Genomic DNA, 14,125 nt, shown 5'->3' on the forward strand with positions numbered 1-14,125 from the left:
GTCACTAACTCCAACAGCCACTGGAGAACTGAGAGCAAATAATCTGCATTATTGATTGCAGAAGCAGAGATTTTAGCCCTTGATGTACCAGGAAAACTTCCACTAATTCCCACCCATGCAATAGCTACAAAAGCAGCTTGAAATACAGCTGCATGATTCCTGGGATAAGGGTGGAAAATCAAACTTGAGACATTCGGAAATGCTGTCCCAACTTGTGAGTATCCTGAAGACCTGACAGCACTAAGGATTTATAGATTACAAATGGGAAAGAAGTACAAACAAATGCAGACAGTCTGTTGAAAGGATGATGGATAGTAATGATGCAGAAGAGAGATGATGATTAAGAAAAACAAACACAAATTGAACAAATTTGTTGGGGGAACATTGGTAGGCAGAAATAGTTTTCAATAAATAATCAGCTGCCTAGCACCTGTGTCTGAATCGCAACTCTGTGTTTTCCCATTTTATATTTAGTAGATTTTCCTGATGCATAATGGTCTATATTTTCAATATTAATTTTCCCCGAGACACTTTTTTTTTAGCATCTTTTATGTCCAAATTCTGTTTGGGGTGCTTGATTACAAACCTGTATCAATAACTTTTTTCACACCGTAACTTTATCTAGTTATTTCCACTGTATGCTTTTTCCTCTGGAAAAAAGTTAGTTCTCCCCTCTGTTCCCGAAACTCTGTATTAATATATTGGCATAAAAATGGTAGAGGAGACAAAATGTTTGACCTTAATTCACTTGACTTCAATGGGGCTGTTCACATGCTGAATTGAGGCCTATTTTTGCAATTGCTTCTGATGCCCATTTTCATTCCACCTTGCACTAGTGATACTTCAGAGGTTATAAGCTTTAGTAAGTTTAGGAGGCCTTATCTGAATGGTGCATCTTTATTGTGCTTTTTCTCTTTCTTTTTAGCCCCTGGAGGGACACGCATAGATGACAATGACAAGACCAAGATGACCAGCCACTGTGTATTTTCTGCAGATGAACATCATGACTGTATCCGAAACTATGCTCAGGTTAGGGTAGGAAGGGAAACCCATTATTGACAGGCCACTGTAGTCTGTTTATAAGTCATTAGAAAAGATAATAACAATAAATCTGCAGATTGACCTTGCAGTAGACTAATTACAAAGCAGTTAAGTAGTATAGTTGTACTAATCTGCCTTTGTCCCCTCTAACCTATCAGCATTAGATAAGAAAAAGGATTTCTAGAATTATCTGGTCACAATTCCTTTAAAAGACAATTATAGGGCTGTCATACATTTATCTTTGATCCTATTTCTTGTAAGGTTTATCAATCATTTTCTATTCTTCTCTTTAGTTTAGGCTGCCCTTTTCTACATACAGAGTTATTTTATAAAAGGTTTTAGTAAGTTTACTCTTATGTACCATCTGTTAATTAAATATAATGATTGAAAAATTTAAAGCCTAATCCTACAACTCTTCTTCATGCAAGTAATCGAGATTTGCACAAATAGTCCAGTTGACGTCAGTATTTCTCTACAAGTGATGAAAAAGGTAATTCACAAGAGTAAGAGTTTGAAGGACTAGAAAAATAGGCCTATGTGAAATAAACATAAATAAGCAATGAAACTTAAAATATTATGCAAGAATATCTCAAATCTGGTAACTCCTTAGGGGAGTATAACAAATAATAACAATGAGTAATAGCAGTGCATCATAATCTGTAATATTCTAGTAAGGATGAGTATTGTCATTACACAAAAATATGAGCCACCCTATAATTCTGCATATAAGTAAAACTAAATTTAAAAAAACAAAATCTCATTAGTGTGTGTCCAGGTATAATAAATAACAATAAATCTGTTATTTTGTAAATAGTATCTATGTAAGTAATTATTATTGTAACACTGGATACAGTACATGAAAGAATAAGAACCATTATCACTGCCGATATGTTCAGGTGATGTACAAACCCTCGCAAGACTCATACAAAGGGCACTAGCATCAAGAATTATTTCAATAGAATATGTTGGCTGAGAAGTGCGAGGCTACTTTAAAAATACACTGGAGGAGTGAAATTATTTTGTGTAGCAAGCAAAATGGTTAGCCACTCCACCCCATGTTAAGAATATACCTCTCTTTTTAAGAACATCTTTATTCATAATATTTATTACACAAAATTGTTGCTTTTGGTTCTTCAGCTTGAATAGGTTTTTAAGTTGTCTGGTAATGACAACTGGAAATATAAATCTGAGGGAGAGAAATTTAGCTTTGCAATTGAATCTGCGTTTAAGTGTAGAGGCAAAAAGTTTGAGGGACTAGAAATGCAGCACAGTGAAAGTAGTTATACCAAAAGTCAGCAAAACAAATCAGTATTTTGTAGTTAATAGCTGAATTGATGCTTCCATTACTGACTCTGCCAACTCTTTTTGGACTAACAGGAAACAGAGGTTTGACTCTAGCATGAAGAAGTGAAATTAAGGCTAAAATAACTATTAAAGTAACACTCAGGGTCTGCTTTAATCCTGCAGACCAGTCTTATGTTAATGTATACTTGAAAACTCTTAAATGTGCCAGTCATGCCACTACTTGCATGGCACTTTGCTGCTCTGTGTAGACAAGCCCTGTGTGCACAGCAGGGATATGATTTCTAAAGCACACTAACATGTTGCACATTAGCTGGTCCTTGTAGATGCTATCGTTGCACATTAAGATTTTGTCTACACTAGAATAAAAGTCGTGCAGAACGACCGCAGCTGGCCCAGGTCAACTGATTGACTTGGGCTCACGAGGTGGAAGGGAAGGGTCCCAGAGCTCTGGCTGGAGCCTGAGCCTGAACATCTACATTGCAATTAAACAGCACCTTAGCCCGAGCCAGAGTCAGCTGCCATAGGCGAGCTACGATTGCCTAATTCCAGTGTAAACATGCCCTAAGTATCCCAAAGCACTTCTCCACATTACAAATTGTGTCATAATATGTAATATTTTCTTATTTTTTTAAAAAGCAAAAGGCTTAAAAACTCTAGCTCAGGAGTCAGCAACCTTTCAGAAGTGTGTGCCGAGTCTTCATTTATTCACTCTAATTTAAGGTTTCACATGCCAATAATACAATTTAACATTTTTAGGTCTCTTTCTATATGTCTATAATATATAACTAAAATATTGTTGTATGTAAAGTAAATAAGGTTTTTAAAATGTTTAAGAAGCTTCATTTAAAATTAAATTAAAATGCAGAGCCCCCTGAACCGGTGGACAGGACATGGGCAGTGTGAGTGCCGCTCAAAATGAGCTTGTGTGCTGCCTTTGGCGCGCATGCGATAGGTTGCCTACCCCTGCCCTAGCTCATGATTTTCATTCTCTTTCTTTCTACATCTTAATTAACTATAAATTTCCATATTTCATCCTTTATTTCATTTTCTGCTGCTCTGCAACAAGAGTGCCAGTCATAGGCTCTTGACAGCCTCTTAAAAATACATTATCAGAATAAACGGATTCTGTCATTTACCCTCAGGTCACAATAACCTGGCAACAACAATAACAAAATTAAATTTATATTTATTGTAAAACAGCTCCTCATCCCAGCTGAATCCCACATCAGCCACAGGCCTGGTGCTGGCTCTGCACAGTGGTGAGAGCACTGATTTTCAACCTCTCTCGTCTCAGCACCAACACACTCAGGCTACTGCAGCCACAGTAGCAGTATGTTACCCTCCACCTTTTACCAGGGCTGCAGTCAGATGGAGAGGACAGGGAACAAAGGATGAAGAGACAGAACAGGGACACATGATAGGGAGGCAGTTATGGGAGGGGAAGAGAGGGAAACAGACAAGTGGAGGACAGACATGAATGGAAGGCAGAAGTTGATTTGAGGGGAAAAGATCAGAGTAACTTGAGGGGAGGGGAGAGAAATGGGGAGCTGCTAGTGGGAGGAGACTTATGTCCCCTCAGGAGAGAACAGGGAAAGGCCCACTGCTGTCTCTTCCGAGCCATCCACTACCCCTATAAGAAGAAGAAAAACTCTGAGAAGAGAAGGGAGATGTTCCTGAAGATGCCAATGTGGGGAGAGGGGGAAACCTCTAATGCTTATTCTCTGAATGTTCCAGAAAAGGATATGTCTGCATACACATACAGACATGGGAAGAACCTGCTGAGGAGCGGAGGGGATTTTCCGTGGGGAGGGAGAAATGCTAGGCTCTTTATGAAAAGTCCAAAACTTTTGAGGCCCTGAATTAAGATACTCCTATTAAAATAATCAAAAGTTACCAGAATGTGCCTGTTACACTCCAGTAGAATTGACTGTTGGTTTCTTGCAGAGTTGTCCCTGAAAAGATTTTTAAAATAACTTTGCTAGCACTGTAAAGTATTCTCCCTCTCCCTCTGATCATAAAGCATTTTATGATACTTTGGTAAAGGTCTTTGTTAATAAGCCTGCATCTACTAAAGGTATTTAGCCCTAACATCATGGCATTACAGGCCCCCCTCAGTTTGTTCAATCCCCCAGCCTTCCAAGGCAGCTATGTTGTTAGAGAATGTATGCAAAGTGGGGATATCCCCATTGTTTCACTCCTGCAACTGGAGCTATGAATGGGGTAAAAAAGGGAAGTAGGGGCACTGGAGAAAGAGAAGAGAGGGGAGCAGGGGTGAGAGGTTGAGAATCAGAACATTTGTCATGGTAGCTTGTGAGACAAGGGATTGCTACACAAATGCGCACAGCACCTGTTGTACTGGGTAGCTGCTACTTTCCTGGAAACACTGTGTATTTGGTCATATCTAAAAGAAAATCATATAATAGGACATAAAAGCATAAGAAGCCACTCATCCCTACTTCTTTCTCCTCAGAGCTGGAATAAGTCTTTTTTTAAAAAAATCTGTATTCCAACAGTTATCACAGAGATAAGTTATGGGTGTTCTTTACTGACTTACAGGAAACAGTGCTAGTTCCTGGCCCCCTACCTGTAAAATATGATGACTTAATCTGTTTTGTATTTAGGTCTTCAATAAACTAATCAGGAGATATAAATATTTGGAAAAGGCATTTGAAGAGGAAATCAAAAAGGTAATGGTGCCAGTATCTCTCTGGGCTTAATATCACCTACTCTCTGTCCAAAGTAACTGCATATTCTTACATGCTGTTGTTGTTGTTGTCTTGATTTATCTTGGCTGGGTCAGAGAGCGCAAATTGCAATTCTCAGAAGTGGTAGCTTTAGTTTGTCATTGAGGCTCTATAAGAGCACTGCTTGTGGAGATTGTCCAGGATACATGCTGAGTCAGTGCATCCTTGGCTCCCCAGACTACCCTGACCCCCACTTTCTCATCTCAGCATGTGGTGCTATGGTGGCTATGGAACCACCTGGAGAGCACTCATTGGGATGAATTTCACCACCAAGGCCCTACATCAACAGAACCTAGAGTTGTCTCAAACTCCTAGCATATATTTTCTGTATAGCGAATGCAAATCTACCATGCATTGAAGTAAGATTGCTTGTATGAGTCGTGACTAGTCTGGTGTGTATAGGTTGCAGAATGAGCCCTAAACCAAGTTTTAGGTGTTTAGGGGCTTTGAATGCATTTCTGTGACATGGTAAGAGCAAGTATCACAACGACAGAGTTGTTATTGTATTTGCTTACTTTAGACTTCAGTGAATGTGGTGGCTGTGTTTTGAATTGTGGCATTTACTGAATTACATGGAAACCTGAAGAAATCTGTGAAGAAATGTTTGGATTTATTAATTCTGGCCAGAATTAATATATAAAATATATTGTAGGATAATGGTTGGAATAATAAAACTGTGGTCAGTGCTGATGTGTGTATAACCGCTCCTGTGGTTAAAATACCTCCATTTAATAAAAATGAACAAGAATATGGAATACTGTTCCAAATATTAAATATAATGCAAAGAAAAAGTGAGGAAGTGTCTTTCCGATGTCAAAATGACTCCCTTTTACAAATATAGTGGCTTAGGGATATTGGCTCTTATTTGCACATTCTTGCTAGTTCACAAGGCTATTTTTATAGTTGTGGTCCATATACCTTTTAACTGATGCTGATTACTTAATGCATCACTCATTGTAGAACAAAATTTACCTCTCTTCTCCACACAAATCTGACATTCTTGCTGTTAATTATTATAATCGTTGACATAAGAAATGTTGACTCATTGCATTCAAATTACAGAAAGTGTTCTGCATATTTAACAAAGGAATACCATGTCAATTCAAACTGCCTCCTCTTTTTAACTTGCTTTGTAATTTGCTTCACTTTGAGTTTTGTGCATTTTTAAGAGAGCATATTCCACAATCGGGCCACTTACAGATTATGGTCAATACAAAGTCGTTTTATCCATTAGCCCATTTTCTTTAATCATCAGTTCAAATCAGTAGTGACAAAGTAGCTACCTAAAATGGATTGCTGGTGTTCTAGCACATGTGAACTGGTACCAATCCCATCTCCAGTGGCAAGTAACTCAGCTGAAATAAGAATGATAGTTGCCACTAATAGTCACCCTTATCAGCAATGTCAGCAGAGACTCCAGCACTTAACTGGGTGTGGAAATATTATTCTTACCATCATGGTGGTGGTTTGATATTAGGATTGAAGCATGTTGTCAAAGCCCTGGTGGAAATCTTGCACTGTTGCTCCCTAAATTTGTGTATTACTGGAGGATATTAGTCTCTAGGACTGCAAATCTGGCTATTTTTGCTTACCCTGATTAACAAATAAGTCTTACTTTTCAGCTGTACCCAGTGATGAGCTGCCAGAATCTTAACAACCAGTTCCCTATAAAAAGTTCTGATTTAAGGGATGTGCCACAGTATGTATTTTTTGTACCAATAGGGTTACCATACATCCGTATTTTCCTGGGAGGAATTTTTTAAAAATTCATGGACGATTTAAAAACCAAAAAGCCTGACATGTCTGGGAAAATACGGACGTATGTTAACCCTACCTAAAGTTCTTTTTAAAGAAGATGGGCCTGAACTAGAAATGAGCTCCGTTTCACATATGTGGGTCCCGGCCATTCCCTGGGGGTCTGCTAAGGTGACCAGATGTCCCGATTTTATAGGGACAGTCCCAATTTTGGGGTCTTTTTCTTATATAGGTTCCTATTACCCCCCACCCTCTGTCCTGATTTTTCACACTTGCTGTCTAATCACCCTAGGGTGTGCACATGTGGGTCCCAGCTGCTCCCTGCCCCCCTCATTGAAGCAGGTGTTCAAGATTACTGCCCTGGGAACTGCAGGGCACCATGGATGTGGGGCCAGCTGCAAACAAGGGCATGGGGCAGGGCTAGCTGGAGGCAGAGGAGGCAAGGCTGGCTGCAGGCAGGGTAGGGGGTACGGAGCTGGCTGGAAACAGGAGAGTGTGGGGTTGGCTAGAGGCAGGGAGGTGCAGGGTTGGCTGGAGACGGGGTGTGTGGGGCTGGCTGGAGGTAGGGGCTGGCTGCAGACAGAGCAGGGGTGCGGGGCTGGCTGGCTTCGGGCAGGGGGTGCGGCAGGGGCTGGCTGCAGGCAGGGCAGGGGGTGTGGGGATGGCTGCAGAGAGGGCTACGGTGCTGGTGTGGGCAGAGGGTATGGCAAGGGCTGGCTGCGGGCTGTGGGCTGGGGTGCGGGGCTGGCTGGAGACGAAGGTGTGGGGCTGGCTGCTTTGGGCAGGGCTGCAGGGGGGTATGGCAGGGGTTGGCTGAGACAGAGGAGTGCAGGGCTGGCTGGCTGCAGGCAGGTGTGTGTGGTGGGTTGGCTGCAGGCAGGGCAGGGGGTGCGGGGCTGGTATGGGCATAGGGTGACCAGATGTCCTGATATTATCCACTCACCTCTCCTCCTGAGAGGCCCTGGGGCAGCGCAGCTGAGCTCCTGGCACTGCGGCGCCAGCAGGACTCTACAGAGTGCATCCCTGCCCCAGGCACACAGAGGGGGCAGGAGGTCTCCGCTCCGCTGCATGTTGCAGCGAGGCGGGGCTTGTAGACGCAGGGAGCGGGCGCCAGCGGGAAAGAGCCCCCCCACCCCACCTTCAACCTGACCCGCGCGACCCTAGGAGTCAGAGGGACCTGTGCTTCCTGGGAGCCGCTCCAGGTAAAGCACTGCTGGGACTCACCCGGCTGGCCCCCTCTGGCAGATCCCTCTGGGGCGGCTCCTGGCCAAGGTGTGAAACGCAGTGGCCAAAGGGAGGGACTCCCAGGGGGGAGGGTTTGGGGCGGAGAAGGGAGCGGGGCGGGCTTGGGGAGGGGAGGGGCAGGGAGACCAGCACACCAAGCCACGTGCCTTTCTCCCTGTCTGCAACAGATTTGGGTTTATCTTTATAGTAAGGAGCAAGTCACACCAAGTCCAACTCAATCTGCAGTGAGCACAACTCCTGAGTAAGAACATGAAAAAATTTATATCATCACTTCTTGGAGTAGTACTATGCTATGAAGTTTTACTGTGCCCTTATGAAAATGTCTATTTGAATCTGAAATAGCTCTTGAACTGAAATATCGCACTACTGTGTATGCTACATTTCTGAGCTTGAAATAAAACCATGATAAACTTACCCTTTTAAAGGAAAACTAGAGTGATTAGTTCCAACACCTTGGATAGCTATATAAATATTTATTAGACAAGAATATATCAAAATTACTTTTCTTCAGAAATAACTAACATTCTTTCCTTGGCTTTATAGCTCTGATATTAATGACACCTAAAAAGATTGAATAAAAAACTTTTCTTCCTGACTGGTTTTGAAGAATTCTGAATGCAAAATGTTGGTCACTTTGTGGCAAGGTGGATTGTTCCAGATTTTAGGAATCCTCTCAAATACCCCATGGCCAAAAAAGTCACCCAAGTAGTAGTATGGTGATGCAGTCTCTGGAGTCTAGCAATATTTTTGTTTCACCTCAGAAATAAAGTACAAAAATACATCAGATGTTTACAGTAAATGTTTTATAAAAGATTTCATGTAGATTTTCTTTTTAAATATGTATAAAAAGTTAAGTAGCATAATATTCATCAAATTGCATTTAAATATTTTTAAGATCACTTAACCATCTTGGTGCAATGCTTACCATTTTGGCTCTCCTAGGTTGAGAATCTCCCTTCACATACATAGTTAGCTTTATAAATACATTTAAAAACACTTGGATTATAAGAGAGAATAAAATCCCTCACCCAGTGCTCTTTGATTAAACCTTAATTTCCAACATATTTCCCTTATGTGTTGGAACAGTAATAATGGTTTGCACCACTATATGTCCAGACAGTTACATCACACTCATCACTATATCTTTAAATATGTATAGCATTTTTCTTCAAAGAATCTCAAAACATTTTACAAGGTTTATATCCTCACAATACACCTGAGAAGTAGCTAAGCATTATTAGATCCAGTATCCCAAGCACAAAGGGGCTAGTTAGAGAGACTGAATTATTGCTGTATTACAAAGAATAAATCATAATTATATAGATGAGGAAAGGTAAAGTAATTTCTCCAAGACCACGTAATAAATCAACGGCAGAGCCAGAAATGGATTTGAGGAGCCCTGATTCAAATTTCCCCTTTCTAACCACAACAGACACTATTGGGGGTGAGGGTTTGCCTTATGCTTTCACTTAGAGCTTGTGAAAACAAAATGAACCAATTCTCAAGGAAAGGAGGCACCTGCCTCTGCACATGCTGATTCTACACCAGGCAGGCTGGGACTGAGCGCTGCTAGGCTGCTGCCCTGTTCACTTACCCACATTAGCAAGCAGAGATTGCACCTGGCAGCGTACATCTGCTTAATGTACAATCGGGACACCATTGTCCTGATATTCAGGTAAAATTTTGCATTTGGTAGTGAAATAGAAAATTAGTTGATTGGGAATGTCCCATTAAATTCGACTGTGATCGATTTATCTACTGGCATTTTTGTTTTTTCAGATTGTTTTCCAGTGTAACGCAAATTTACGGTAGTTTACAGTTCTGAACCACAGTGCATACCGTAGGACAAACTACAGTGGGCATGTAATAACACATAAGAAACACAGAGACTGCACAGTTGTTTTCAGTGGCTAGCTATCTAGCTAACAGTCTTCAGCTGAAAACCCCACCTGAAATGGCAGTGGCATGGGAGGAGTCAACTACCAAAAAACAAAGAAGACAGTGCAGATACAGGACAGAATGGGAAGCCACTTACACCTTGTCATAACATATTTCCCAGATTTGGACCTTAGCATCCAAAATATGAGTGTTAGCATGAAAACCTCCAAGCTTAGTTACCAGCTTGGACCTGGTAAAGCTGCCACCACCCAAAAAATTAGAGTGTTTTGGGGCACTCTGGTCCCCCCAAAAAACCTTCCCTGGGGACCCCAAGACCCAAATTCCTTGAGTCTTACAACAAAGGGGAATAAACCATTTCCCCCCCCCTTCTCCCTTCCAGGTGTTCCCTCCCTGGGTTCCTGGAGAGATACACAGAAGCAAGCTCCGTGAATCTAAACAGAGGGACTCCACCCTCCCCGTTTCCAATCCTGGAAACACAAGTACTTCCCTCTTCACCCAGAGGGTATGCAAAGTCAGGCTTAGTAAATCTAACACAAAGAGATTTTCCCCCTGACTTCTTCCTCCCACCAATTCCCTGGTGAGTTGCAGACTTAATTCCCTGGAATTCCCACTAAAGAAAAACTCCAACAGGTCTAAAAAAGAAAGCTTTATATAAAAAAGAAAGAGAAGGACATAAAAATGGTCTCTCTGTATTAAGGTGACAAATACAGGGTCATTTGCTTAAAAGAAAAAAATGAATAAACAGCCTTATCCAAAAAGAATACAATTTAACACATTCCAGCAACTATACACATGTAAATACAAAAGAAAACAGTATAAACCTATGGTCTTCCTATCTTTGTACTTACAACTTGGAAACAGAAGATTAGAAAGCTGGAGATAGGAAAAATCACTCTCATAGCCGAGAGGGTCAGACACAAGACAAAGAACTCCACACAAACTTCCCTCCACCCAGATTTGAAAAAGTCTTGTTTCCTGATTGGTCCTCTGGTCAGGTGTTTCAGGTTACTCCTTTCCAGGTGAAAGAGACATTAACTCTTAGCTATCTGTTTATGACACACCTGGATTCGGAAATCCTATGAGTGTGATTCAAAAGCTTTTTGTAAAGCATGCAGGAAGGAATTTACCATTTGCCATGGCGGTGAGTCTGATGTTAAGCATCATGCTGAATCAAAAAATCATGGACAAAACACCCAGGCTCACAAGAGCAATACCCTGGTCTCACATTTTTTCAGCAAGCCAGATGACTCCTTCAATAACAAGGTTATCGCTACTGAGCTAACTCAAGTTTACCACACACTAGTCCATCAACACTCCTATCGCTCATGTGACTGTGAACTTAACCTGGCACCTATCTTCTATTCAGATTCAACAATTGCAAAGCACGTCAGCTGTGGCCGGACTAAAGCAGAGGCATTGATCAAAAATGTGCTGTCACGACTCTCGACAGAATTTTTAAAAGACCTCAGCAAGCCAGATGGTCCCTATTTCTCAGTTGCCACAGATGCATCTAACAAAGGCAATGTGAAAACTTTCACCTTTATCACTGAGATACTGGACACCTGAACATGGGTCCAAGATAAACTGCTAGACATCTATGAGCAAAGCGAAGAGACCGCAGAGGCAATAAGCAACACATTACTTGAAAAACTTGCAACATACAAACTAGACCTAAACAAAGTGTCTTCCTACTGTGCTGATAATGCAAACGTGAATTATGGAAAGCGACAATCAGTGTACCAGAATTTTAAAAAACAAAATAAAAATATCTTGCCAGCAAACTGCCCTGCCCATGTTGTGCACAACGCCGTCAGATATGGTAGCAATACACTACAAATTGACATTGAGACTCTGATGATTAAGATGTTCAATCATTTCAGCAGTTCTGCTAAGAGAGTAGCAGCACTGAAGGTTATGTTTGACTTTGTGGATATGGCGTATGCCACTTTACTGCGCCATGTTCCGACACGCTGGTTGAGTCTTTTCCCAGCTGTAAACTTGCTTGTAAATATGTGGCAGGCTGTTAAGTTCTACTTTGTTTCTCTGGGCAGTGAGAAGTGTCCAACATTTCTATGGATGCTGTTCTCAGACAGGGAAAATGGTGAACAAGGTGAGGGGCCTAGCAAAGTTGAGGTTCATCTGTTTTTTCCTCCAGAATGTCCTGAAAATCTTCAATGATACTGTGCTCTGTTTGGAAAATGAGAGTATGACAGCATGTGAACTGTGTGTCATAATGAATACTCTGAGAATTAAACTTCAGCAACGGAAAAATGACCTATTCTTTGGTGCCAAAGTTGAAAGTGCATTAACTGAGATGCTGCCTGTCACTGCTGCATGTCTCCAGAAAGATTTCATGACATTTTACGATGTGTCAATCCTATATTTGGAGAAATGGTTTGATTTTTCAGCAGCTGGCTACTTGTTCAATATCCAGTGCCTGAACATCAAAGTTAATAGGGTATTCGAATTCAAGGATCTGTCTGCAGCCGTGACAGCTGTAAACCTTCAGAGAAGAGTGGATCTTGATCAGCTCTATAATGAGTATTGTATCATCAAAGACATCAACTCCAAATTGGAGCCTGGAAACTGTTCAGTTGGGGAACTCTGGTCTCAAGTGCTGAGAAACAAGGACAGTAGCACTGAATTCCTGAACATGGCAAAGCTGGTGTCATACGTGCTCAGTATACCCGTAAGCAATGCATACTCAGAACGTGTATTTTCAATCATGAAAGGTGCATGGACTGATGTCCGGAATCGAAGCAGCATAGGCTTGGTGCAGAGTGAAACCCTTGTCAAAATGAATTTCCGGATGAGTTGTAAGGACTTCTACAGTTTTGTGATTGCCCAGAAGCAAGTTATGGCTATGGCAAAGTCAGCCAAAAAGTACTAGAGTTCTGGCATATCTGAGAGATATGCAAATTGGAAAGTTGATTTATTGACTGAATAAAAAACCCAGCCCTTTACCCCTGTTGTTTGTTTAGTGTACAAATAAATCTGTTATGTCTAAATATGTATTACGACTAAGTCTATAATTTAGACTCACTGATTCCAGACCTCTGTGATGTAGTTTGCTTCAGCTGTCAGTGGCTGAAGCTGGAACTGAAGGCAGGACTGGAGACCTCCCCTCTATGACTGCGGCTGGAGCCAGAGCTAGAACCAGGACCCTTCACTCCCCTGCCCTGCAGTTGGACTTGACTTTGCACAGCAGGGGCCATACAACCCCTCTTGCAGTTTCCTAGGTCCCCCTCTCATGGCTCTGTTCACCTGTGTCATCATCATCGTCTCTTGCCCCCCACTCTCCCCACTCGCCCAATGTGTCCTGATATTTCACTCTTGTGATCTGTGATCTGGTCACCCTATGTGGGCAGGGCAGGGAGTGCAGCGGGCTGGTGCAGGCGGGTGGTGGGTACTCATGGAGAGAACAGCTTGGAGCAGTCCGAGCCCAGCAGAGCAGCCAGGGACCCACCAGGCAGCAGCGGGAGCCCCAGGGCTGGGGTCAGGGGAGTAGCAGCAGCAACAGGGCCAGGCAGTGGCCCACATGGCTCCCGCAGCACAGCACCCCCAGCAGCCAGAGGAGGAATTACATCACTTCCCCGCCAGAGCCAATTAAAGCCACAGTGCCCCCTCCTCGCAGGGAAGCGGGTTAACAACCGGTTCTAAAACCGCTTCAGAATTTAACCGGTTCGCGTGAACCAGTGCGAATCGGCTGCAGCTCACCATTGGCCGTACCTCCGCAGGCTATGGTCTTCTCAGGTCTCACAATTTAATCAGGCTGGGGGTAGATTAGTACTTGGATGAAAGATCTCAAGAGCCTACTCTGGTGCTGCACAGTTAATAAGCTATAAGCCAGGGTGGGCAAACTTTTTGGGCTGAGGGCCACATCGGGGTTCCGAAACTGTATGGAAGGCTGGGTAGGGAAGGCTGTACCTCCCCAAACAGCCTGGCCCCTGCCCCCTATCCGCGCCCTCCCACTTCTCACCTCCTGACTGCCCCCCTCAGAACCCCCGACCCATCCAATCCCCCCTGCTCCTTGTCCCCTGAGCATAGACACCAACTTCCACTGTTCCCAGTGGGCGTTCAACTCCCCCCAACTTCTGCATTGCCTTCACCCCACCCCCAAGTCCCTGTCCCTGCTC

At 42.7% G+C, this 14,125-nt stretch overlaps 1 protein-coding gene across 1 annotated transcript in view; it reads left to right on the forward strand.

The window, feature by feature from the left end:
- BZW2 (basic leucine zipper and W2 domains 2) overlaps positions 1 to 14,125 on the forward strand; it is an 89,697-nt gene that overhangs the window by 44,948 nt on the left and 30,624 nt on the right. Inside the window, exons 4-5 of the mRNA XM_050938791.1 lie at positions 926 to 1,029; positions 4,968 to 5,033. Coding sequence (XP_050794748.1) covers positions 926 to 1,029; positions 4,968 to 5,033 — 170 coding nt within the window. The remainder of the gene's footprint in view (positions 1 to 925; positions 1,030 to 4,967; positions 5,034 to 14,125) is intronic.

Source organism: Gopherus flavomarginatus, chromosome 2, assembly GCF_025201925.1.
Source record: "Gopherus flavomarginatus isolate rGopFla2 chromosome 2, rGopFla2.mat.asm, whole genome shotgun sequence".
NCBI lineage: Eukaryota > Metazoa > Chordata > Testudines > Testudinidae > Gopherus > Gopherus flavomarginatus.